Here is a 27,882-nt window from a genome sequence, read left to right on the forward strand (position 1 = left end):
ATTTTGTATTGTATTCTCTCTATCTCAATCTCATTCTACCATGCAGTCAATATTTAAAAGAAATCTTAAAAAAAATATTCAATTGCATATCGTAGTCAAAGTAGGCCTTGAAAAATCATAAGAAACTGCGTCGCACTATTGACTAACGGTACCGTAATCCACTGTGTGCAATGGTGAAATTCTTGATTCGACATGATTTTGTATTGTATTCTCTCTATCTCAATCTCATTCTACCATGCAGTCAATTTTTTTTAAGAAAATTCAAAAATTCTTTTTAATATTGTATTTTAAAATAACACTTACCGAACACTTTTTTTGGAAAAACCGACAAAAATCCAATTCGATAGGATATTTCACTTTCAATGCAAACTGAAAATTTATGCGCAGGAATTTTAGTTCTTACACTGGCAATGGTTCGTCACGATGTGAATTGTTGCCGGCTTGTTGGTTTGAAATGTCGCAATCAAATACACTGTCACACCAACACATTCAAATCGGTTTGTCGTTGACAGTGGCCGATATTGAACAGCGAATGCGTTAGCTACTATGCAAAATATGACAATTGTTACTCGAATGTGATTTCTTGTTGCTGTTGATACAGTTTTCGTTTATCCGTTTGCGTCGCCATGTTGTCGTCGTTGTGACGTTGTTCCGATGCAATGCTATTGTGTGTACAACATTGATTCTTTGTGTGTTGTTCTCTCCACTGCTACTACCAAATCTCAATTTTTCGTCAGCAATCTGTTATATGCTGTTGTGACTTTTGTTTCTTTTGTATGTTTTCTCTTACATTCTAATGGTTTCCCAATCATCTATCACTCACTTACTCATCCACACACACACAAACTCTCTTTTTATTACACATAGATTCAATTTCTATCACCTTCATTTGACAATCTCATACGTAATACATATATTACAATTAATGACGATAATCGAAACTAATCGAAGAATAATCGCAAAACAATCAATAATAATTAATAAGTAATTTTTAAGTGATTTGCCCCTCGGAGCTACCATTACCAAATACTGAATCAGATGCGACAACAACGGTTTCGGTGAAATTGGATGTCGTGAACTTTTGACTCATCGATTCTTTATTTGCAGCTGATGAGACTGGTGTGACGTTGCCATCTGTGTGAAAAATGAAAACCATACACATATTTATATACAACAACAACAACAACAACAACACCATCATTGAATTTCATCCATTAGTTGAACATACCGCTGGGTGTTGATGTGTTCGGCAGATCATATTCACTGGGCGCTGAATCTTTGCTGTGATTTCGTGACGGTTTCGAATGTTTTGGTTCACGTTGCTCTTTCGATGAGCTCTTTGTTGACGATGAATTACCTTTGCTATTCGATTTGCTGCTACTTTTACTACTTGAGCTTTCTTTTGTACTGTTGCTGCTATTGCTATTGCCACCATCGCCGCCGGATACATTCAATAGATCGGCACTCAAATTACTTGATGAACTGCTTGTATTTATTTGGCTTGTATTTTGATTGATGGACTGTGATTGTGAGCTGGATTGTTTTACAGCAAACGGTGCCGATTGCTGTACTGACGACGATGATATCGATGAACTGCTTGCACCACCACTGCTCACATTCGATTTTCGCTGCACCGATTTGTGTGAACCATTCTGTGATGATTGCTTTTGATCAACATTTGATGACGTTAAACCCATTGGTGGCTGAACAAATAACATTTAAATGGTCAGTAAATGTGTTTATATGGAAAATTGTATTTTTGACAAATACTCAAAAGCGAAATGGAAACAAATTAAATTTACTTACAATTGGTATTAATGCTGCTGTTTCGGATTCTTTTTCAGGTGACGATGACGGATCACTCGATTCAATTCCATGATTCACTGGTTTATATGGTGGAATCGTTTTTACGTTTCCGCCTTTTTTCTGTAACAATCAATTATTTGTGTTATCAAACTTGATTTGTTTACGTTTTTTTTAAATCAATGTTGCAATTTACCAATTTACTGTAATGATGTTGACAATATCCACAATATTTAACGTTGTCCAGATAATTTCCGGCCTCTTCACAAAGTAATCCACGAGCCTGTGCGCATGTGACATGAAATTGTTGTTTACAACCAGCTTTATTGCACTGCATACACGCTCCAGCTGTGGCCTTTGAGCCTTTGCTATTCTCATGGCATATGTAACACACTGCAAGCGTCCAATCGAAATTCAAAATTATCATTCGTCGTGTCAAATGTGATTAGCATAAAATTATTGTAATATTTACCTTTGTTGAATCGTTCCGGTGGTATTAATTGCAATATAATCGGTTCCATGGTGGTGACATTACCAAAGCGTACCTCTGGTATATAGAGGGCACATACAACATGTGCCCATCCTTGGTTGTCCGTACGTTTCAATGCACCATCTTTCGATGGGCATAGTTCGCATCGTACACGAGTTGAACGCTCTTGACTTTCACATTTTCGGCAATACCAATTGCCCGTCGGCACTGTAACTATGCCATAACATGCCTGATGTACGGCAACAGTACAATGTTGTCCATCGCAATAAACGAGTGGATTTTCCGACCAACCTCTTTCATCTGAGCAAACACAACAACCGCCTACCATTTCCTTCATTTTAATTGCAAACAAATAATAACAGACACATTCTAATCGATCAACTACCGAAATGAAAACAAAAACATGAAGAGATACAAAAAGAAATTAGAAGAAGAAACAAGTGCAAAATAGATATGCTGATTAGATTTGACACTTATGTTAAATAACAAGAGGTGAATATAAAAAAAATGCCACCGCCAAATCGAACTTACATGTAGCTAGATGAACTGAAAATGGTTAAAACGGACTTGTTTGAACCAAGTCAATCCAATTTGATTTGTTATTCACGTAATACAAATTCCGAAGAAAAAAAATCAATGCACCACACGACGAATGTTATATATAGGTGTACAAAAAATCTCTTGGGCGGTTTATATCCTTCAAGTTTTCGATAAATTTACGTTGATTTCCAGTATTTTTTATACTAGTCTGCGAATTAATGTAATTTCCACGCTTGTTTCTCTCACAAAATCAAATTTATTGTAAATCCTATTCACTAAATCAATCACAATTTAAAGATAAATGAAACACCTATTTGTTCGATGCTACTAAACAATGAACTGTCTACTATGGTTCTGATACGAAAATACAAATGTCGGCCATTTTGTATTTTTTTTACTCTTTTCTCTAGTCGCTTGTATACTTGGACCGTGTGCGTACATATAACGTATGCGCTTATATATTGGTTTGGATGTGTGCATGTTGCATCGAATTAACCTGTGTGATGAAGAAGAGTATGCATCATTTGCCGCTATGATTCGTGCTTGTATATAATCAACGCATTTTAATCTGAACATCATCAACGATGGATAATGTACAATTGTACATACCATACACCAATGTTATGACTATACCGTGTGCTTCATTTTACATTATATAAATGTAAACAATCTAAATACAATGGGAACAAAAGCATGCACTCTGCACAGTGCATATAGAAAAACGCAACAATGAATGAATGCATACGTGATTTCTTCTATGCGCATTATTCATATATATAGTATATGTGTGTGTGTGTGAGTCTATTTATTGGTCTAATAGTGTCAAACGCCGTACAATTCCAATTTGACAATGCATTGATTTGTCCTTCTATTGGATTCTCTTACTCGTATATTTCTTCCCACAAATGTTCGGTTCAAATCAATTTCATTTTTCTTTTAATTTTTTTATTTATTTTTATATAAATTATACAATTTGTTGAAGTACACATTATTGAGGTGTTTTTTTTTAAATCGATGATACAAAAAAACATTGTAGATCCTGAATTTATTTATTTATTCTTTGTTTAATTTTTGTAGCAAAACAGTTGTTGAAATTAATCATTACGGCAGACGCTGATGAAAGTTGAAATTAGTACATGGAATGTGGCAGAGTGTATGTATGATTGCTGAGATCTGCCACGCAATATCGTCTCTTTTAAATGTATGATTGTAACGAACCGTATGATTTTGTTTTATTTGTTTAAACTACTCGACGAACTTCGAAGAATCGCTTCAAATAATACACTTGACCGACGGTCATAATTACTAAAACTAATGCTTCAAATGTTGACCATAATACAACACGTGAATTTGTGCTTTCGTTAATTTCACGATGGAATTTATCACGCACATGCATATATTCTTGTTCATGTTTCACCGACGTAAGTCCAGCGCCCAATTCACGAATCTAAAATGGAAAAATCGATTATTGAAGTACCAAAAAAAAAAAACAGAAAAATTCCGCTCTCTCGAAGTTGTTTACCATATCTTCGAGTTTGTTGTGTCCAACTTCGCTTTCGTTTGGTGCGCCTGCTACACGTCCACCATCCAAAACATCCATATTAAACATAATTGTCTTTGGTGACATGCTGACTTTCTCATTTACAAAACAGTATGTGTATTTGGCCTCAGGATCGCCTGAACCGAATGTGTATTTGCCCGATTTTTCAGTGCCTTCATGGATCACTTTACCCTGTGGATCCGTTATCCGAAGCTCAATATCATTAAAACCACCTTCAATTACCTCGAACATTAAACCTGTATTACGAATGCAACGTAGACATAAATGGTAGGTAGTATAATAAACACGTAAATACAATCAAATCGAAAATTCACTTACTCATTTTTGGTCCGATTTCATGGAAACAATCTTGTGCACCCGAATCTATTGTAATCATATATGATTCACTGAAATGCAACAATTTCAATAGAATTGTTGTAAAAATTACGGATTTAAATGTTATCATTTTGTTGGCAAAATTTTTGACTTCGTAATTAGTATCGTATTGCAAGTGAATGTTAAAATGAAATTGACGTGTGTGACATTCGGCTTTATATTTTACTTTAAAGCCACGTCTGCCATATATACACACATCAAACAAATGAATGTGTTGACATTTCCCTCCAATACAATCGAAACCCTATTGGAGAAAGAGCAACGAATTGCTATTGTTTCAATGGCTGCCAAAATAGAATAATTAACTTAATTTTTATTATTTTCGTTTTTTATATGATATTTTACATTTTTGGTTGAATTAATTTGAAAAAATTGTTAATTTAAGAGAATTTATGGGAAAGTCTATTGAAAAGTCGACTATGAAAGCCAACTTCACTACGTTTATGAATTGACAGCTATTGACATATCGCAAACAAAACGTGCAATCAAAATTAAATTCATCTAAATCAAAACAAACGAGCACCGATTGGAAAAATGTCCCGGCAAAGTGATGAAAAACCTGAAACATGTGAGGGAACATTTTGTGTGTTGGATTTTCATTGGAAAATATTCAAAAATGTCAATTTTTTTCAGCAAATCAAATGACTGAGAGGTTGGATGAGTTTGTTGATTTTGTGACCGGTTTAGTGGAACCAAAAAAGCGGCCCGATGTTTCGTTAAAGCGATGGCATAAAACCGTATTGACTGGCACCAAAATTCAACCACAAAACAAAAAGGTTAGACAGAAGACAAAAAAGAAGTCAAAGGGCTTGACACGAAAAGAGTTCACTGATTTGGGTCTTTTTAATTTGCCAACAAAATCGATGAAATACGCCGATCTGTTGCCGGTGCATGATCTTTGGGTGCAATACATTGAAAAACAACTGGAGCCATACATTAAGAAACGAGAAAACGGAAAATTCGGCGTTCCAGAAGTGTACGATAATTCATACGATGCATTTAGTAAAACACTCATCAAGTCTGATTTACACGGTGCTAAAGTATGACACGATATCAAATGATATATTATATGCAAAACTTGAATGTGAATATTCTTTGTTATCTAAGGTGACTGTAATCGCATCATGTAATCCTTCATTAGTTGGCCAAACGGGGCTTGTGGCAATGGAAACACGGAACACTTTCAAAATTATCAGCGAGGACAATCGAATACGAAGTAAGTCTTTGAATTCCTTTCATCTATGATTTCTTGAATGATTTTTGCTTTTTTTTTTCTTTTACAGCAATTCCAAAGCCAGAATCAGTGTTTAAGATAGTTGTAAATGGAATCGAATTCAAAATATTCGGAAAATATCTGAATATTCGACCTGCTGAGCGGGCTGTTAAGAAAATTAAAACAATCATGCATCCAGATCTGTAGTTTTTAAGACATTTTGTAAATAAAGAATGCATTTTTTTATTCAAATTGTGTTTATATGGTTTTATTATTTTTGTGGTTTAAATAATATTTGTCTAATTAACTTAATCATTCAGTTGGATGAATTTCATTTTAAAATCAATAATAATTCAGTTTCTTTTCTTCTTCTTCTTTATTTTCGTTCAACATATTTTACATAAATCGTCATTTCCTATGCGTTCGTATTGTGAAATCGAAATCATTTTAAAGTCAATTGAAAGACAGGACAAAAAGTTTCAAATGTAATATAACATATAATTTTCCGAATTTTTTGTTTCTTTCAATCACAGGGATTGTTCCTTTGAGGTGGAGGAGTGGTAAGGAGGGAAATTAGAAGGGGGAAAGCGCTGATGAGGATACATTCTTATCTCACTTGAGCTGGAGGATACACCTCAATGCTCTCTGCTCCTCATCATTCCCCCTCCTTATTTTCCTCCCCACCATTCACCATCTCCTCAGAGTAACAATCCCTGTTCAAACATAATATTCGCCAATTTTTTCGTTTTTTTTTTTTTGGTCGTAGATTTTACTACGAAAATGTAAACATTTTTTTAATGATAATATATCTATTTTTCCATGCAGTAAAAATAAAATTTGCATTTAACAAAAATTTACCCATCATTTTAAATGAATTGTTCAATTGCAACTCAAAATAAAAAAAACAACTGTTTCTTCCATATATAATGTACTATGCAATATCATTTGTTAATAGCATTTGTATAATTTGTTTTTATTTTATTTTTTATTTTTGTTAAATTTGTAATGGTTTTTTTACTAATTAATAAAATAGTTGATTTCTCCTCTGTGTGTCCCACTAGTTATAGTTAGTCTGGATGTACAAGTATATGTTTTTATTATCCATGCCTTGTTTAGTACGAATTAAATGTAGTTTGCATTTTGCTTGCCACAATCTCAATTATTAATATCATCATTTTTTTTTGGTTCATCAATTAAATCAATGAAGGCATTTTTTGTCCCGCTTTTTAGTAATGTGATTAGCGTTTGTATATATGTTACAAGTTGAAAAGTGTTTTTTTCTTCTTTGTTACGCTAAATAACTACGCAATTTCTATCTAACGATTGAAAATTTAAGCGAAATTTAAAATTTCATTTTGTTTTTGATTTGCGATAGTAAATGATTTCTTAAGTTGATATATATACTTTTTTTACACAATCATTTTTATTTAGTTTCCTATTGAAGGAAGTTCAAGGAACGACAATAAGTAAAGCTTTTTTCAAAGTAAATAATTGGAACAGCTAAGCTCATTGGCGTAGAAATATATGTGTGCCACTAAAAAAGAATTTTTTTAGAAAGAAAAAAAAAACGCATTTTTTCCATCAGAATGAATTAAATGTGGAATTCTGTGTGCCTTTTTCAAATATGTAGAATGAAATTCAGCGTTTGAATTTTTTTTGGATAAAAATGCGTATTGCTTCTTTTTCGAATATCAATCGGAATCTACTTGCAACGAGCACCATGAATATCATTCAAAGTTCAAATGAACAGCGTAACAAGAGCATTTATGCGTATTTCAACTCTTTCTATTTTCTTTTCTATCATGGAGAACAAATCAAAACAAAAACATTCATTATATTGTCTATTTCGGTTTGGTTTAACAGTAATTTTTCTCGTTTTTTAAAACTATTCATAGATTGAAACGTCCATTTTAATTACATTTTATTGCTGAAATTGTTGGACTTATTCCATTGTGTGGGATTTGGAGATGCTATTTCAAAACAAACACATTTAAAATATTAAACATCATTTGCAGTTTTTATCGGATAAAATAGTGAGCACTATAAATAGAAATTGAAAAAATAAAATTTATAACCATTTGAAGCACCAGGTGATTTCAACATAGTCTTAGCTGCATTAAAAGAAATGTTTTGGATAAGGTTTTCTTTTGTTTACGCTCTTGAATTGGAGAAAGGTGAGAAATTAGAATGTTGGAACGAACAAAATGACTATTTTCTTTTAAACAGAATATTATTTTATACAGTCTAGGCTTTTCCTTTCATACAAAAAAACATAAACACATATTTTGATTCGTTCCTCTCTTCAGTGGTAATTGTAGCTATTCATTTACATTTAACATATTTGGTCGATCGTTAACGATCACCTTTCTTTTAAACTGTGAAAAAAAATTAACCAAACGCAAGACAATCAAATTTCAAAATTAAAAAAAAAAAATCTTCCTTGCTTGTACATAAAAACACTACCTTTTCTCGAATTTAAAAAAAATAATAATAATAATAATGCCAATGTGAATGCAGGCTTTTGTTCTGTTTTCCATTTTTAAAAAACGGCTCAAATACATCATCATCTGTTTTGTTGACTCATTCGGTATACGGTCGATTGCAAAAAGTTGCAACTCCTTGCCGCACGTACAGTCGCACGCACACATACATACACATTTTAATTTCATCAGTTTCATTTAGAAGAAAAAAATCGAGAAAAAAGATTAAACAACTAATTTAATATATACTCTAGATGTCACTTAATCCAATAATTTCACAACAATGAAATTTCTGAAACGAAACAAAAGAGAGCATGAGAATGAAAAGAATTCGATTGAGAATGAAAAGAATTTGGGTTTACCTTTGGCTTCATGACTATCAGATGTGACTAGTGGTGCTGATGTGATTAAACTGTTGTTATTAAAGTTTACTGTATGTTCGGCTGTCTGATTCGTATCGAGTGATAAATCTAGGAGTTGATTTGTTATTGAATCATTGTAGTTATTTCCTATGCCAGATTCACTGCGTTCATCAATAAAGAAAAAAACAACATACAAATAATTAGTGAGCTCAGTTCTTTATAAAATAAAATTAAAATTGCAATGCACATTGTGTGCCACTTACATTTTATTATCTAAACTATTGATCAACGTATGACCGTTGCCATTTGAAATTGGCGCTTGATGTTCGTCGTTCAATGTGAAATCTAATAATTTGCCATTAGTTTTTAAATTGTTGTGCACACCGTTATTCTCTGCATGATGTTGGGGAGACTGTTGTGTGGCGGTTGTTATTAAATTATTTTCTATCAAATTGCTAAATGTGTGAATAAGTGCGTTCTCTTTGTCGGTAACACTTTTCTCATAATCACTTAGCGCATTTTTTGTATTATTGGCAGACGTTTCATCATTTTGTTGCGATTGAGTCGATGACTGTGAAGATTCGGTTGTATTTACACCATTTTTGTCAGCATCATTTTCCGTCTGCCAAGAAAAAAGAGAGACACAAGAATCGATTAGGAATGGAGCTTGACAATCGAATGAAAACAATACGATAGCAATGGTTTTAACCTTATTTGTTGCATTGTTAGCTGCTGTTGTTTTTGCCCGTGTACGAGACATGATGGCTTCCACACGTTTACGGCGCTCTTCTCGTTCTTTTTCTTCTTTTTTAAGTCGTTCGGCAACCTCAAGTTTCTGTTTTTCAGCTTCTTCGCGTGCCTTTCTTTCTTGCTCTTCGCGTTCCTGTCGTTGCTTTTCTTCGTCCGCTGAAAATCACAAAACACAATCACAACCATTAAATTCGACACACTTTTCAGAATTTTGATGTCAATTGAAAATGTACCTTTACGCAAACGTTCTTCCTCTTCACGTTGACGCGCTTCTTCAATGGCTTGCTGTAAGCGTTTTTCTTCGGCTTGTCGCTGTTCTTCAACCAATCTTTGGGCCTCCAATTCAAACTGTCTTTGCTTTTCTTCTTCTTCTTCCTGTAATTTCAATTGTCGTAATCGTTCCTCTTCTTGTTTTTGACGCTCCAATTCGGCCTGTCGTTCAGCTTCTTCACGTGCCAATCGACGACGTTCGGCAAGTGCCGCTTTAGCTTCTTCTGCCGAAAGTATGCGACGTTGAATCATTGATGCTGTAAATGGGTAGAAAATTGTAATCGAATACTTAATCGTAATGAAATTACTATATTTAACCTGTCATTTCATTGTTCTCTGGTTCGGTCAATTTGTTATTGTCGACATTTTCATCGTTCGAAACAGGTTCTGATTCGGAAGTAGTTTCGGTCTTAATCTCATATGTTTCTTGAACAGTGTGTACATTTTCATTGTCTTCACTGGACGCTTCGGTCGTAGATGTAACTGTTTCGACGGTTTTCGTTTCGATAGTTGTTTCCACGTCGTGGATCATTGGTTCACTCACATTTTCCACTGTTTGTACAATTTCAATGGAATTCACTGGTGCTTCGTTAGGAACTGATATTGTTATCGCACTTTCGGATTGTGGCGATGGTAGCTTTGGTGTTGATGTTCCACGTGGCGTTGATGCCTGTTTCCAAATAAAATTCGATTAATAAGTTGAGATGTAAATTAAGCCTTTTGAATTGGTTGTCTTAATGGACATTTAGTTGTCTGACGCAATGAAAATTACCTTTTTCGGTGGCGCTGATCGAGCACTTCGTTTCGGCGTTTCGTGCAATGATGTGGACATTTTCAATGATGCATCTTTTGTAACGTTTGCTGACGTTGTTGACGAAGATCGCCGAACGGCAGACGATGGTCTTGATGGTGGTTTGTCTTTCTTTTGTGGTTTGGATGACTCATTGCCTGAAATGATGACAAATTTATTGTTTAAAAATCTTTTCTTCTTATTTTATTTCGAAAACAAAAGATCAAACTTACCGCTGTCTGGCGTCATGCCAGTGCAGGCAATGCTGGATGGACGTGGTTTTCTTGGGCCACCAGAGCGTCGTACAACGCCCGATGTTGACATTGTTGATGTTGACATTGCACTTCCGGGCCGTGATGAACCACCGCCAGGTGTCACTTCTCCAGATCGTGATCCTATTTATCAAATAAACATATTTACAATGAAATTTTTGTATTGACCATGATTAATTAGTTAAATACAGCCAACGGCATATTAAAATAAACGATTTACGGTTAAACATGGATAAAACGCCACCAAATTGTTTAACTTCTATTTTGGTTTATGTCAACTAAACTATAAAACAGAGAGAAAATAAGACTAGGCAATGGAGATACTAATTCTACAAAATGGATTTAAAAGTTACTTGAAACCTTTTACCCATACTTTATCCATAATAACGACATATAAAGAAAACTTTTTTTATGAACTAAACGATATATAAATCTAATATAATTACGGAACTTAGTCATTAACGATTTGTTTATGTGTTGTTTGCAGATAATTGAACGTTAATTCTGTCATAGTAACATATAATTAAAAATCAGGTTAACTTTTCATTTAAAAGCCAATTGATTAAGCGATAAAAAATAAGGATATAAATGGAACCACCAAAAAGTAGACATTGACGGGGGTAGAAATGTGATTATATAAACCTAATATGAAGCAAGCTTCGAGTAGATGGTAGCAAAAAAAACTGTAAAAAAGAAAGAGTAGACATCAATTTATAGAAGAGGAAGAGAATTAGTTGTTAGGTGATGTTTTAAAACAAAGAAGGAGAGTCGAATGTGTTTTGGGAATTTGTGTTTTTGTTTGTTGGTTTTGGTGGGTGTGTACGTGTGTGCCAATCGCTCTGTTGCGAATTGTTAGTCATAAGGTAAAAGTGGGTACGAATTTTAGCCGATCACCAAAATAAATTGTGGTTGGTATGTGTGTGTGTGTTTTTTTTTAATTCTTGCTTGTTATTTACATAGCAAGCGATACGAATAATAAAACGAAACTTGCTAAAAAAACGAAAAACATTGTGATATGTAGAGAAGAGAAACGGAAATGGTGAACACACACCTGCAGAAACGTTAGTTGTTCGCGAATCAATTTCGATATCATATGCATGCTTTTGTGCAATACGTGCTTGAACCACAGTCGGCGTTTTTGGTGTGCTTAGCAATTTGGCTGTAACCAATTGTGTCATACTTTTCGTTGCGTTTGACTTACGTAACGGTCGCACTTGGTTGATGGTGGCATTTCTTGAAAACGATGATGACGCACTGCTGATTGGTTGATACAATTTCAGCGGAGCTGGACTTCGTGTCGATGAACTCGACGATAAATGCGTTAAACTACGTGACATTTTTCGAGTTGTTGCAACCCGTTCGGTTGCCAAATTCGTTTCAATTTGCTGTTGACGTTCACGTTCAATTACTGCACGAATATGCTCACCCTTGCGTCTGGTCGGCTGTGCCAATTGATCTAAGCGAGTCATTGAAACGGCTCGTCCTTTATTCTTGAAATCTGCATTTTGCATTTTCATGCGATTTTTTTTTGGTTTTGTTTTGATTTGATTGTATGTGTGTGAAAGTGATTTCGTTCATGATTTTGACACACATAAAATTCCATGATTCAGTCGGAACGTATTTGTATTGCCATTTCGGACACGTGCAGTTTGTGATTTCGGTTAGGTTTTTTATGTTATTTGGATTGAGTTTTGTTTAGAGTTCACAAGTGTGTATTGATTCGATCACCGGAATAGATTGTCGATCATATTTTTTTGGTGGCAGCAAAAAATCAAGTTATAAAATGAAATCATAGAAATTAATTTCAAATATATATTTAAAACAACAACAAAATAGAAAAAAAAACTTTAAAAAAATCTTAAACATAAAATCAGAATATGTGTTCTTTTTTTTCAGGTGTGTTTCGATGAAAATTATTTTGATATTGTTTTTTTAACTAAAATGTGCTAATTGAGTGTATTGTTTGTGTATGTGGATTTTGTACTGGTTTTAGCAGTGTTTTTTTTTTGCAACTGATCTATGATAATTAATGAGATGATGCGAAAATAATAAAAAAAAATGAAAATTTTGACGGGGGAAATTAAAATCTATCGAAATAAAAGGATAAAATAGCCAATTTCATACATTCGCTGCTTACACAAGCACTTAGCATTATAACGTTCTTTTTATACAACCTGTCTTCAAAACATTCTTTTCGACACAAAAAAAAGTTTCAAATAAACTTGCGGTACATATGTTTTTGAGAGATATATAGAGAATTGTGTGTGTGTAGTTTTTGTTTGTTTGTTTAATTTTACCTTGTGTACGCGGTGTAGAACAATACAGAGACGTTCGAGAGCCGAAACTCGAATCACGGATTGGTATGGTCGGGATTAAATCGGTTTTTCGCCGGGCAACACTTCGAATAACGAACGGTGATGTATCATTGGAATCATCTATAAAACATCATATTTATTGCCAATTTGTGTTTTTGGTTTTTCACATAGAAATTTTTTATTCTTCAATTCCAGATCACAACAAGAAAATATTGGATGTTCAAAACAATAATATTAATAATAATAACAACAACAACAACAACAACAACAACAAAAAATGCGGAAATGCACACCAAGCTAATTTTGTTGAGCATTCAAAATCACGGCTAATGAATAAGACTCGTAACTCATGGATACAAATGAAACGAGAAAATACCGACAGACGCCATGATCTAAAAATACATGGTTTCATCTTGGGATCAAATTCTCAATTCATCATATCAATGGAACGTCGCTTGTAAAAAGTTAAAAAAAAGGCATTCAAATAAAACTGTATAACAACAACAAAAACGGTCGGACTTTGTAAATGAAAAGCCCTTGGATTATTCATTCCAGAACGCATGATTGATTAGAACATAACAGAGATAATGAAAGAATCTTAAATTATTGATAATATTTACACACATCAAACGATATACATATTATAAGCTGAAAAATAAGCGAAACTTAAGATGGCATAACGTGTTCATATTTCTTTTTAGCGGGAAAATAAAAATCAAATACAACATGCAATGAAGCTATAGAATTGAATTGAATAGAAAAAAAAATGAAATCGTAGCGAAATGATTTTGAAAATAATACATGTGAAACACTCATGCAAGATCAGCAACAATAACAAACAGCTTTTCCAAAGTCACACTCTTGATTTCTTTTTTATTAGTTCACTATTCATTCAGCATTCACAAATCATAAATACGAAATTCATCATATTCAAACTGAATTCCAGGGTCAAAATTATGAAAATCCATCGAATATGGTAGTTGGAGTGAAAATAAAAAGAAAATCAAATAAAAAGAGATCGTTTTTTGAAAACAAGAACATGCATTATTAGATGAGAAAAGAGCAAATCGGAAAATAGGAAAAAAATCGATCGCGTACGCCGTAGCAAAAGTTGATGTATTCGCGGTCTCAAAATGCATGTGGTGTATATGTGGATTTCGTTTCATAATTGTTAAAAAACAAATGCCTCACCATAATATGATCTCGAATTAGTAGCGTTTTGTGTAGTAGTCTTTGTCGCGGACGGTGGTGGATCATCAATGTTTATTTCGGAAGCGCCAGCAAATACTGACAGTCTCTTCGGTCGAGACTCATTCACATGGCCCCAATTGAATACTTCGTACATTGATGTGGACATTTTGTGTAAATCTAAACATTGAACATATGTGTTTGTGATGGTTTTTTTCGATTTTGGTAAACAAAGGACGCACATAAATTTTGTAGAAAAAAAAGTTGATGATATCGATTACAACGGCAGAGATATGATTTTCGGTTTTTTTCTTCAAATAATCATAACAAATTTAAAATGAAACAAATATATCAACAAAAAAATGATTAAAAAAAAACAAAACGTTTATAATTACAACAGAAAAAAATGGTAATGAAAAATGTATAAACTCTAAATAGTAAACAAAATGCACCCACAGACGAAATGAGGTGTCGAAATAGACGAGCGTGCCATTTGCTTGGTTTGTTTTTTGTTTCTTTTCCGTTTTCCAAATAAGAAGTTTTAAAATTTTGTTTCCAAAAGGTATATAGACAAATTCAATGGTTTAATGTGGGCGATTTTGAAATTTAAATGATTTGGTGTGCAAAAAGAGAAATTTGTGATGAGAATTATCTTCGAAATGTTATATGTGTGACATAAACAATGTCAATAAAATGTGTGTGCATGTGTACTGTTTGACTGTTCGAGTGTTTCTGAGTGCATGTATATTTTTTTTTATTTATATGTGTTTGCCGTTGCGAAAAATGAAAGAATTTATGGTGAATAAAAAAATCGTGATGGAAAATTGTGATGACACCTCGTTGAAATGTGATTCTCCTGTATGTGTATGTGTGCAATGTGTGTATTTATGGATAAAACTCAAACAAACTATGAACTGATAAAAATACAAAGAAAAAAGAATGAAATACAACTGAATACGTTTATAAATCTCACCGTCTGGACGATCCAAGCCGCTGGCAGAAGTGGCACGTTTTTTCGTGCCATCGCTTAGTTCCCGTTCGGAACTGCGACGAGATAATTGTGTACCACCACCATACGAAACGTTTGATATTGATGTTGAACGCCGGCTATTCCAATAGGCACCGCTCGGCACCACCAAATTCACTTCAACCGGATCCAAAAGTCGCGGCGTTGACGAACCAAATGCAAATGATATTGAGCTTCGTTCGTTTCGTCGTTTTGTATCAAGTCGAGCATCTCGTTCTTGGTTCTTTCGCAAAATGTATTCGCGACGCTCACGTTCCGCGTCCATTATTGCTTTCTTTCGGTCTTCGACCTGTGGCACAAATAACAAAAAAAAAAAGAACGATAATAATAGTTTTTCATTCGAAAGAAATTTTGCAATGACAATAAAAAAAAACATCCACCATCGATGAATGGCAAAACAAATTTTGCAATTTGATTATCATTATTATTTGTTTCTGTTCGTTTACCTGCTGTCTTTTGTCATTCTCTCTTAATCGCATTTCTTCGATGCGCCTTTTGCGTTCTTCTTCTTTTTGTTCGCGATACTTTTGCGCTGCAAGTGCTTGTGCTTTCAGCTCATCGAGTTTTCGCTGTCGTTCCAAATTCTGTTGATCTTTTATTATTCGCAATCTTTCTTCACGATCTCGCGCTGCATATCGTCACCATACAGGCATATACAAAAATAAATTAAAATTGTAATTATAAGCAAAAATTCAATTAAATCAAATTTTATTTGACGGCATACATAGACCGATCACTAAATTATAAATGCCCAAAAACTAATATTCATTCCATGCTCATGGTTCTTTTAAAACGTGATACATTCATTTAATGCCCGGTTAATTTCATTCGAAACTATTATTATAGTTACGTCATCGGTGAATAAATAAAATATTTGTCGTTAGTTAAATCAGCAACTACACACTCAATTAAGTTTTTGTAAGTTGTTTCTTGTTTTTTTTTGTCGTACTAATGTACGATGTTAAATGTTAAAAAATTTCGCTGAAAATGCAATGTTACAATCAAAAGTTATGCCGATAAAGAGAGAAACAGAAACAAGACAAACCAATGTGAATTATGGCCATAAATGTTAAATTAGCATACAGGTCAGTGGATGAAAAATGATTTGGTTGCGTTTTAAAATGATGTTAGTATTTGCGGTTGTTTTTAATTTCTCGCTTGCATGTTCAATTCATTTGTTAAATTAAAACCCTTTTTTTTCGTTTACCTTCACCGTTATCGCGTTCATCATCATTTTCAACAAAACCGTGACCAATCTGTGCGAACCAATGCAATGTTTTCGCAATATCTACTGATGCATTTGCTTTTAATCCAATTACAAATCATATTTTATTAATGGTTTTGTTTTTTTTTTGTTTCGTTGTTGCCAAAAAGTAAAATAATATTACGACGTCAGTTATAATGTATATGTAGAAAGTGATATTATATTATGTTTACATAAAATAAAGAAGGAAAGATATATTAGATAAAGATAATGTTGGTTATTAATAATATCAAGTAATATCTTTGAATGATCGATAGATTGAGTTGAACTGATTAAAGAAATGTTCATGGGAATTTTGTTGGCCATCTACGCCATATGCTCTAAACTTTGGATTTTCTAAGTAATTTTTTTGGTTTCGCTCATTTCACTTACATTTTCGGGCACTATCCTGTTTTTGTGTGGCTGTTTCTGAAAATGAGCCATCTGAAAATGAAACATAAAAATGATTAGATTAGAAAGTCATAAATGTTTGAGAATAAACAATATTATCATATGAAAAAAGTTGAATGAAAATAATCTTTAAAGTCAATCGGTCGTTTCGTATGCAGTTTGATAACAAAAAAAAAAGCCGAAGGACCTTCGTCGAAGGTAAAAGTTATTCAGTAAGTTCAATACAAAGGCCAAGTTCATGAAGTCAAAGCATTGTTGATTTATGTAAAACGATGTACCTCATCGACGAGTTATTCCTGTATCGGAAATGATTTCGAAACTTATCTCTATCGCAAACAGTAAACACACTATCTTGAAAATCGGACAACCGATATAAAGTTGTGTTTTACAAACGCGATGACTGTGCTGTAACAAACAACTTTGTACAGACTTCGTTACGATGGTGATCACCGTCAAATATACAAGAAGCCACACATATTCTGCTTAGCACAACAGTTTGTGAATCGACATACAAACATGCACGTGTGCATTTCTATGTTGAATGAGTAGGCGAATTGAAAAGTGCATGGAAGCATATTGCGATTTGAATGAGATGGTTTAAGGATCGAGAAAGTCCACGGAGAAGCACTTAAACGTGTGAAACTATTTTATGAATTAATACGAAGGCGTTTCAACTCGAAATTCAATTTAGTTTGCTTTCTTTTTTTTCCGGTGTTGTTGCCGTGTACCAACCCACTCATCTCTTTCACATTTGATCATGTTTGATTAACATTCAATATACTTCGCTTTTTATTTGTTCTGCCCGCAATGATGCTATCCGCGACGATCATCTTGTTTTTTTTTAGAAAAGGCTTGAATGTTTATGGTGATTGCAAGGCTTATTATTTAATGGAATATCAAAATGTCAAGTATTCACTTGTCAGAAAGAAAATTGATATTGATATTTTGTGTGAAAGAATTCAATTGTGTTCACCATATTTGTTCTCCATTTTTTTTATTTACCCACAATAATTTATGAGCTATAAACAGGTACACGAACAGATGAATTCAATTCTTTTTTTACATTTCGTTTGTTTTACATTCAAAAACTCAATCTGTGTTTACATATTACATTTGAATTTATTATCGAATCTCAAATTGCGTCATCCATGGATGATCGAACACAGAAATATAGTGATTTGATGTTACTGCGATTTTTACCGAACGAATGTATAGTAGAGCTATGTAAAGCCGGTGCGAAAGAGTAAAATAGACACATGATATCATAGATCATACTCTTTTCATCGTTCTACTCTAAACAGTATTTCACAAATCACAGTGCACGAAATGAGAATTTTTCATAAATTGCTATTGTTTCATTTTTCTCTCGTTCATTTGAACGCAACGCTCTCTAATGTTAAGTTGAAGGCAAAAGTCAAATCTCATTGAATTTGTTTGCGATTGAGTGTTGTGAAAAACTTCCGAAACGTATTAGTTTAAACGTGTTGAATAAATCCATCATTCATTGTGATTGCGTTGGTTTTTCGTTGTGTCGAAGCCATTAAGCCTATTTTTGTCATGAATGAAATGTCTTTGAAGTGAAATATGGCGTGAAAACATAGAGACGAAGAACTGTCGTTGTCGCTTAGTGCTTCTGGAATCAACCAACACATGCCCACATTTGTGTGTTTCTTTAATTTCATTTCGGATACACAAAAATAGATTAGGACTGCGTTGCGATCGGTGTAAGTGCAACTCGAAAATGATAAACAATTGAAAACATTTGAAATATATGTGTTCATTTGTGCCATAATAATGGCGTTGTTTATGAGTAGCATATTGCTGGTCAATGCAATGACGATAATCGCTTGACTTGCACAATTACCGTTGGATATTTGCATTGAAACCGAAGCGGAGTATCTCCCTTTTCTACTCGATTTTATTTTTGCCGAAGTCAAGAATTATTATATCCATCACACAAATGACATAGACGTATAGAGGCAAATGAAAGATGAAGAAAAAAACAAAACTCGGGTACTCGCGCGAATGACCACGAATATGTTTGATTTCTTGCTCTTGTTCAAGCGCACGCATTTGCACTGAAATACGAGAACAACGTAATGGTGAATGAGCACATGTCTCAAATTAAGTATCATTTTGATGTATACACGATATGCACATGATTTTCAGTGAGCGAGTGCGATTCTAACAAATATATATATGTAGATAGATATATCGCCAAAGAGGCGCGCTCAGAGCATTGCCCGTTGTTGCTTGAATGCGACGAATGGGTGAAAAGATATGTGAGATGATCATTATGCGCTTTTATGCGCCGGTATTCATATTTGAAATGCCTCGTTGTTTTAGTTCGTATTGTGTTTTTTTTTATTCTAAAAGTTGTTGTTATTGTTGTTGTTGCTTTTTTTTATGTATTTATTTCCTTCTCGGTTCGTCAGTCGAATTGGTTTTAATTTATCTTTTCTTGACGTTTGCAATTTACATTAAGCAAACAACAGCTCATTCAAAGAAGACTGTCGTTTCCTGTATGTAAACAGAATCATAGAACGATTCGGGCAACGAGGAGGGGGAGATGTGCTCAAAAGCGTGCGCGCATTGACGCAATCAGTAAATCTCAAATTCGACCGAAATGATGAATATTGTAAATGCATAACAACCACACGAACCTTTGCCACTCACTAGCTCGTAGCTCCCATCGTTAGCATTGCTTCCGTCAATATATTTTCATCGTTAATGCAATCGTACAGTTTGGTGCCTTGTCTATTTTTCAAACTACCCGTTCGTCAGTTAGATGTTATTATTTTATGACTGTTTTTTGTTGCTTCCACTGCATTTCTTTTTTTTCGTTCGCGTAACTATTCAAATTTGTTTCTTTTTCTATTATATTATTGCTTTGTATTAATTATTTATAGAGCACCTTTGTTGGTGCAGTGTGGTGTGTGCCGGTGTGATGAATAAAATAAAATAACCGCATAAAAAATGCGTATTAAAAACCATATGAAAAAGGGAAAAAGTAATACATACAACGTCAAAACCATGGGACACATATCGCAAGTAATTATCCACTCGCTCATTCGCTCAATCGAACAAATGCTTCAGTGCTTGTTTCTGGTGTTTTCTTTTTCGCTTGCCTCTTAATTTTTTTTAATGTTTATTAATGAAAAATTTACAAACACTCGTATAATTATGATCATTTACAATTTACACACTGAGCAACCGCAACAGCGGCAACAGTACAACTACATGTCGGAACAAAAGACGCGAAAAGTAGTGAACAACGAACGGCAGTTTGTTGCATTCTATGTTCTATTCGGTCTCCTCAATTTCGACATTCCGTAATGCATCGATAAAAAGCGAGAAATGCTCATAACTGCACGAGATGTATAGCATACGACTCTCTCTTACGCGCACTCAAATCAAATTCATGGGAACAATATTTTTTCGTTGGTTGCATTGCAAACACTCGGTACATTTACACCGAGATCATAGATTCTAAAAATAAGTACGCTCTCGGTTTGTTGCCTTATTTTTATTTTACTCGGTTGTCTATTCTCAATGCAGGCAATGCACGCGTACATGGAATACCAAGTCGTACATCGAAAGAGAATCGACTGGATGAATTACAATCAGTGCGGCGCACTCGATGCAATGCACCATACGGTTTTGTAAGTGCATGTGTGTGTGTGTGTGTGTGTGTGCTTGAGTTTGTTTTTTTCTTCGTAAAACTTCTTTCAATCATTCGAAACCGAAACAGAAACATAAATGCACACGCATATATGGTGTGCCGTTTACTTGGAATCGGCTATGAAAAGCGGCCAGACTGGCGTTTGCTTCGCATGATATCATACGATGGTTCTGAATGATCGACAAGTTTATTAGCAGCAAATTTTGGCCAACTGAATAAAGAAAGGAGGCGAGAAGGAGATAGAGAGAGAGAGAGAGAAATTGTTCATTTCATGTCGATCTCTTTGCGAGGCCAAGTTAAATGTTGCATTTAAAATCAAACTCTTGTATTTGCTCAACAGCAGCGTGATAATATTTATGTGTTTGCACGAAATGCACATTGGAAAGGCAAATAAACAAAATAATCAAATGGTTGTAATAATTTTATCAAACGAAAAATATGAATGAACCCAAGCATATCATAAAATAGGTTTTTGTTTTGTTTCGGTGGTGTTTTTTTTTCGGTGAAATGGGCAAACGTCGAGTGAATCGTAGCAAAGTACAGTGACGGACTCTGGAATGAATGAAATAACGACGACAAACGGAAAAAACGATCATCTCAAGCGTGCATAAAATGTTGGACTTTGTCAGTGTGCATGAATAAAATATTACAAATTGACACAGTAGACACCAGCTCCTCTTACCTAAGACGGTAAAATTCATGACAATCAAGAATCATGTATTTTCCCTAGCCATTGCCTTTTTCTTTGCTGCTTTTTTTCTTCTTCTTTGGTTCGATTTTCAATTACAGTTCCCACTAAAAACGTACAAGTTGTAGCTTGTACTGTTTCTTGTTAAATCAGCTTGTGGAAAAAGTCAAGTTGTACTTGCGAACCGAATCGATTTCGACTCTATATAGAGGAAACGTAATGACCGTTCAATGCACACATACAGTAATAAAACGTACATAAAATGTGAATTTAACGGCGATTCAACATTGAAATAAATCGCCCTCAATCGCTCATAAGTCTCAAGTTGCATTTTAACTACTGCCGGCCTTAGTATATATACAAATCAAGTTCCGGTGAAATGAAAAATGCTACAATTAATCATCGAAATGGAAAGAAAAAAACGAAACAACACACGGATTTTGACAAACGGATTATATCAAATGTAAATTAGATTTAGATAAGTATATCCAAATAAAGATTACGTGACGCCAGACAAAATGAAGCGATGAAATCCACAAATTGTCTTTTCTTTGTAAATAAATCCGCCAGCTTTGGGAAAATATGGCACATAAATTCGTAACGGAAACATTCACTGAACCTTTGACACTTGTTTATTTTTGTATTTTCTTGGGATTATTTATTGGCGTCGTGTTTCGTTTCAATTTTCACCAATATATTGTTTGATTGAAATGAAACGCAAATGAATCGATTTATACAATCTAGGGGGAAATTTGTCACGCAACACACAATGTCATTTAAGCAAAAGAGTTGACATTTATTTCCTCGTGACCAAGTGAAACACTTGTGTTTTTGTGTGTGTTTTCGGCATTTTGTGCTAATTTTCTTGAAACTACGCAAATATTTGACCATTATATGAGACATAGTTTATTTTTAGCTAATTTATGTTAATTCGCAGGTATGGGAATAGTACAATGTCTACTGTGTGAACGTCCATTTTTTCCGGTGAATTTTTCGTTTCGATAAATTTGAACATTAAGTCATTGACTGATTAAGATACCATAAAGAGCGCGTGTAATTTAACTGCGATTTAATTTCTTTTCATCCAAAGCGACGCTAAAAAAATCGGTTTTGTTTTCGTTCGGAAAAATTAATAGTAATCCCGATCACATAGAAAACAATAAATACTTTCTGTAAATGACCCAAAAAAGTAGCAACAAAATCGTTTGATAAGTGCGCTTGAAAAAGGCGCACGCAATAGAATGGAACAAAAAAAATCGATTGTATCACCGATACATAGTGGCACACGATCGACAGAGATAGATGAATAAAACATATATTCACGACAATTTCTCTCTTTCTATAGGTTAAAACAAGCAACTGGCTCTATATCAGCTTATCCTTTGTGTCACATCATACAAAAATAAGCAGCGAAAATCAATAATTCGTGTGCGATGTTGTTGTGTTTTTTCTATCGTGTTTAACTTTATTGTTAGTAAATGTCATGTGTGCAAAGCGCGAGAGAGAGAGCGAGAGAGAAACAGAGACATTGAGAAAGAGAGCGTTGTTGTTGTTTTTTTACGTTCTACAAACGACAAATGACCGCCTTTTTATGAACCATATTTGTCGCGCGGATAATGTGTAAACGTGAATGTTGTTTCATTTGCAAACAATAGTGCTGACACATCTGTTTCACACAAATTTACACACCGATATATATATATATATATATTTTTATCATTTATTATTTCTGCACAGTTTTTATTTCGTTTCTATTTGATTTGCTGATACTGTGTTATCACTGTTATCTGTGTGTGTCGTATGAACAATCTTTATTTTTTCATGTGTCAAAACAATATGCTGGCAAATGATCCAATTGAAGAAGGTCATCTCGTAGTTTGAGCAAAACGTAAATTTGCACTGCAGATTCACTTGGAGATTAGATGTATAAAATACAGAAATGCGATGCATAAATAATGTGTGACAAACCAACACTGTGACCAAATGTTCGCACGTCGACGCGCACATTGTATACATACATTTCTAATCCTCTTCTAGATATTACGATACACAAAAGTACAGATCGGCTGATACAAAACAGATATAATGCATGTATGTATCTCGACTTTATTGTAATGTGTGAACTTTGAAATTTACCGTAGCATGGCCGTTGTACTTTCACACACGAATTGAGCGGTGAGAGTCAAAGTTGTTTACTATCTTTTTTTTTGCGGATTTTGGACAAATAACATACATCGAAAGAAAAATATTTATCGATACATTGACCATTCATTTGCTTGGAACTTTTTTCTTTGTTAAAAATTATGAAAACACAAAAAACCGCAACGAAAATAATTCTTTAATACGATGAGTACGTCGCTATTCACTTGTAAATGTTTGAATCACAGACATTACAAAGATTCCACACTTATCAACTTGAGATCAATTTAAGGCAAACGAATGAGTAATGTGTGCTGGCGTATGGTTCTATAATAAAAAAACAAGTCATCGTCTAATAAAGTAGCGCAATATTCATAGAAATCATCGTAAAAAATGAATCAGCTCCTTTTTGTCAAACAGCTAAATGACATTGCAGTCATTTGATTAGAGGAAATGCAAAGAAATAAAAGAAAACCAAGTCAATTGATGGGAAATTGTCCCGCATTTTAATGGCACATCGAAGTAGTAAATATATTTATGTATGAAAGAAGGGTCGAATGTTTGACTGCATTGCGTATGAAGTGTTTCTTTGAAGCTGTGTGTGCACATTTTCCCAAGTGCTATATGGTAAGTCAAACTGCATTGGAGACATAAAACTACTTGAATTTAACACATTGAAAGAAGAAAAAAACGATGATTTTTTTGTATTTGCAACGTAATTTTAGCTATTTTGAGTTTAAAATCGAATAACCTCACGTTAAGTCGCATACTTTGTACTTTTCGAGAGAAATCGTTTTTTTGCTGTGTGATACAACTGTGAATCTACATTCGTTTGATGCATCGGTGCAGCGAATTTTAAATCGCCAACAAAATCACGATTTCGATAAATATGTTCAATTAAATCTCGTATACAATTTATAATAGAGGCGTTATAAAAATAAGGAACCGAATGCAACAACAACAAAAATCGTACTATCAAGCAATGTACAAGCCGAACTGCACAAAGAGAGAGTGAGAGAGAGAGAGAGAGAGAGAGAGAGAGGCGGTAAGTAGAAAAGTGCAGTTAACAAAGCAATTTATTTTAATTTGTCGATATTATTTACTGCGTTTATCTTTTTTTTCGTTTATGAGCTTCATGTGTGTGCGTGGCTGCTCTCGTGCGAGCGCTTGTTCATTCGTTCGCTCGCATTTCAGAGTCTGCATATATCATGATTTTTGAATGAAAATCGTAGGAAGCAGCGTACATGTGTATGCATTCAAATGTGTGCTTATTCTTTTGTTGCATTCGGTCTCGCATCGGCACAGAAAACAAAATCGCTTTTTGAGCAACTGAAAATGCGTTTATTTTTTCGATAGAATATGTATACAGTTGCGTTACGTCGTCAAATAATAACCACAATAAATTGAGTCGAAAGAATGGAATTTCGTAGTCGACTGTTGATGACGAATGCCATAGATATGTGTAGATATGAGTAATTGAGAAAGTAGTGCGGTAATTGTGTGTGTGTGTGGTGTCTTTTTTAAATATCATGCACGACGAGCGCCATATATCGCACAACTATTTGGAATATGAAGTAAATACAGGAACGCACACTTGAAACGATGACCTCAACAATGTCGCATCACAATTATATTCTCACGCAACTGTTTTTATCTCGACATTTTTGCGCAAATTAAATGGAAAAAAGTGCGCAAACAATGAACAAAAATGGCATTTGAAAATGTGATTCTCAATCGTATTGTGTGTAATATCGTTTGATCGTTTCAGCTTGAATGAAATGAACATTGAACAAATGACGCGCACAATGCATAAAGCAATCGAAAGACCCCGTTTTTTTTCGATTGAAAAGCCGAGGAGAGGTAATCAAAACACACATTTAACACAGTTTTGTTGTTGTTGTTGTCTGTTGCGCACTACTGTCGACCGTATCAGCATGCCATGGCATGCAAATATACATTATGTATAAGTGGGAGCATAGCTTGGGTCGAACGAGAACTCTATCAAACACATAATTTTAATATATGTAAAATAGACAAATAATTGGAAATTGCAGGTGCAATAAAATTGTGCGCCAAAGCACCGAACCACGTAACCACAGACTGTTTCTTCTTTCTGGTTTGTGTGTGTATGTTTTTTGTTTCTTCATATTTTCAATTATTTCGACTACATGTTTTACCTTCAAGAACGCACACTCACACACACATACCATTTGGTATCGTACCGTACTGAGCCACACTTCTGTTTTCTAGTCGATTTAAATTTTTTTTTGCACACATATAATGTCGTTTAAATAAAAATATATATATGGCCTTTGGTATTTTGCTTGGCAAAAATGTCCATGTAGAAAATGCCATTGTTGGTGGTTTTCAGGTCATAGATTCGATTGGACTGAAATGTGTTTGGTAAATACATAAAATCGTAGCCGCTGCCGCAGTTATAATAACAGTAATAATATCATGTAGTTGAATTTTTGTTTCTCTTTTCATTGATTTTCACTGTGTCATTTTCGAGCGATTAGCCAATTTCGTCGCTAGATTCACGTTACTTCAGTCTCTTGAACACAACAAAGAAAATGATGAAATAAAATCGAACCGAAAATAGAAAAACCAGAAACGAAATGCGCGAAAGCATTCACAAATTTTTCCACATTCCTCTCAGTTTATATTGCGCGACGATGTCAATGTAATATCGCAACAATGCAAGCTAAAGTAGACAAAAAAAAAACAGCAGCGATTTTGGTTGTGTTTTTATAGACCTTTTCTCCATGTTTTTTTTTTCTTGTTCATCGTTGTTACTTGTTCATTTTTAGTTACTTATTTTTCTGTTTTTTTTTTCGGTTCAAACCTATGTTTTTTTCATTGACGGTCGTCGTTAACCATCGTCACTTCGCTAAAAAAACACACACACAATCACTTGACCAAAAACATTCACAAAAACATCTCCAGTATGTCTAGCACGAGCTTACACAATGCCACTTTAATCGAACGATTCTCTCTCTTTGTCTCTCTTTCTTTGCTTTTTTCTCCTATTATTTTGTTTAAAATATTCATTTCTCGTTTGTTTTTCCAGAATTTCATATGACTATCGTAAAATTTGCATCATTTTTTCTTCATTGCACTTTTTTTTTCAATTGAATTGTCCCCTGCTGCTCTCGCTTGTGGTCTACTTTTATCCAGTTGGAAATAACACAGAACGTTCGCTTTGTGCATGGAAAATTAGAACAATAGTTGATGCGAATGAGAGGAAAAATAAAACGTCGTAACGTAATTGTCAAGGTTGTTAATGTTAAGTAATGGAAGTGGAGGAAAAAGAGGCGTACGAATTAGAAAACATAAGAAGATTTTTCGTTTGTGGAAAATACCATAAAAGTCGTCGTCGACGCATATTAAAACACCACATCAAAAGTATGATACACGATACGAGCGCAGAAAAAAAAATAACAAAAATTTTAACACGTCATTTTTGGGTGTGTGTGTTTTTTCTCTACATTTCGATTCGTTCAATATACAGCACTTTGCACATTGTCTCTCATTTTAATTCCTTTGTATGAGTTAGTATAATAAAATTTTCGTTTGCGTAGCATTTTCTTGTAATCTCAAAGAACATTGATTTTTCTCAGTCGACGAATTTGCGTTTTTAATTTCTTTTTATTCGTTGTTTTCATATTCCGTGTAACGATTGCATTGAGAGAGTTGTTCGTAGTTGTGAAGAAAGAAACGACAGTAAAAAGTCAGAAGCAAGAGTTTTTTTTTTCGTGTCTCGCGTATTATATGTTGTGTCACACACCATCGGCTCTGATTCAACACTTACCCATTGAATTTTGCTGTTTGATTATTGATTTATTATCCGTAATCCCAGGACTCGCCATCTTTTCACACCTTTAACTCACTATAAACCACTATGACAAAACTAATAATTTTCCGTTTTCTGTTTGATTTTGGAAATGACGATGATGATGATGATTTTTTTTATATTTGTACACTCGATTCAATTGCAATCCGAACGCACCAAACACACACAAGTAATTGTGCTACTCGCAAGTTAAAGAGGAAAAATATGACTGTCGTCTCAGTTCAGCTACGCAAACTATTCCATTTCAATGTGAATTGTGAATATCATGGTATCGCGCCCCCATCATTGTATGCGTGCCAATACAAATGCAGTTTGGTTACATGATTTATCATCCGTGTACAACTGCCAACTGAGATGGAGCCACTGAAACAAACAACAAACGTTTACTTTCTTTTGAACGTTGGCATTTATTTATCACGTTTGTATTTTG

The 27,882-nt window shown here is 34.1% G+C and overlaps 4 protein-coding genes across 15 annotated transcripts in view; 1 reads left to right on the forward strand and 3 right to left on the reverse strand.

Moving 5' to 3' along the window:
- LOC116339899 (zinc finger protein zfp-1-like) overlaps positions 1-3,196 on the reverse strand; it is a 10,342-nt gene extending 7,146 nt beyond the window's left edge. For 2 of the 4 annotated variants that reach the window (XM_031765993.1, XM_031765991.1), the window contains exons 1-6: positions 2,825-3,196; positions 2,276-2,674; positions 2,000-2,196; positions 1,807-1,926; positions 1,229-1,703; positions 1,024-1,134 (exon numbers count right to left, since the gene is read on the reverse strand). In XM_031765993.1, the coding sequence (XP_031621853.1) occupies positions 1,024-1,134; positions 1,229-1,703; positions 1,807-1,926; positions 2,000-2,196; positions 2,276-2,630 (1,258 nt within the window). In that variant the 5' untranslated portion in view covers positions 2,631-2,674; positions 2,825-3,196. The other 2 variants (XM_031765992.1, XR_004201038.1) reach the window with 2 other exon arrangements.
- A 667-nt stretch (positions 3,197-3,863) lies between these two features.
- LOC116339903 (transmembrane emp24 domain-containing protein 2) lies at positions 3,864-4,939 on the reverse strand. Its single transcript, XM_031765999.1, has 3 exons — positions 4,713-4,939; positions 4,356-4,630; positions 3,864-4,280 (listed from the first exon to the last, which is right to left on the reverse strand). The coding sequence occupies exons 1-3, from the start codon at positions 4,837-4,839 to the stop codon at positions 4,074-4,076; spliced, it is 609 nt and encodes a 202-aa protein (XP_031621859.1). The 5' UTR covers positions 4,840-4,939; the 3' UTR covers positions 3,864-4,073.
- A 263-nt stretch (positions 4,940-5,202) lies between these two features.
- LOC116339902 (ribonuclease P protein subunit p29) lies at positions 5,203-6,234 on the forward strand. Its single transcript, XM_031765997.1, has 4 exons — positions 5,203-5,337; positions 5,403-5,809; positions 5,877-5,985; positions 6,053-6,234. The coding sequence occupies exons 1-4, from the start codon at positions 5,304-5,306 to the stop codon at positions 6,187-6,189; spliced, it is 687 nt and encodes a 228-aa protein (XP_031621857.1). The 5' UTR covers positions 5,203-5,303; the 3' UTR covers positions 6,190-6,234.
- Positions 6,235-6,491: 257 nt separating this feature from the next.
- Positions 6,492-27,683, reverse strand: LOC116339898 (ensconsin-like). 9 transcript variants are annotated; one of them, XM_031765981.1, is made up of 16 exons: positions 27,411-27,683; positions 17,073-17,123; positions 16,644-16,739; positions 15,883-16,064; positions 15,383-15,725; positions 14,413-14,589; positions 13,204-13,341; positions 11,958-12,404; positions 10,868-11,029; positions 10,617-10,792; positions 10,163-10,514; positions 9,808-10,101; positions 9,534-9,730; positions 9,088-9,446; positions 8,825-8,985; positions 6,492-8,754 (listed from the first exon to the last, which is right to left on the reverse strand). In XM_031765981.1, exons 1-16 carry the CDS (start codon positions 27,466-27,468, stop codon positions 8,738-8,740), a joined length of 3,210 nt encoding a protein of 1,069 aa, XP_031621841.1. In that variant the 5' UTR covers positions 27,469-27,683; the 3' UTR covers positions 6,492-8,737. The 9 variants fall into 9 exon arrangements, with proteins under 9 accessions (XP_031621841.1, XP_031621843.1, XP_031621842.1 ...); XM_031765983.1 differs by having other exon boundaries at positions 12,108-12,404; positions 27,411-27,682; XM_031765982.1 differs by lacking the exon at positions 16,644-16,739 and having other exon boundaries at positions 27,411-27,682.
- Positions 27,684-27,882: the final 199 nt, after the last annotated feature.

Source organism: Contarinia nasturtii, unplaced genomic scaffold (genome assembly GCF_009176525.2).
Source record: "Contarinia nasturtii isolate CC-2019 unplaced genomic scaffold, AAFC_CNas_1.1 Cnas_scaffold_533, whole genome shotgun sequence".
Classification (NCBI taxonomy): domain Eukaryota; kingdom Metazoa; phylum Arthropoda; class Insecta; order Diptera; family Cecidomyiidae; genus Contarinia; species Contarinia nasturtii.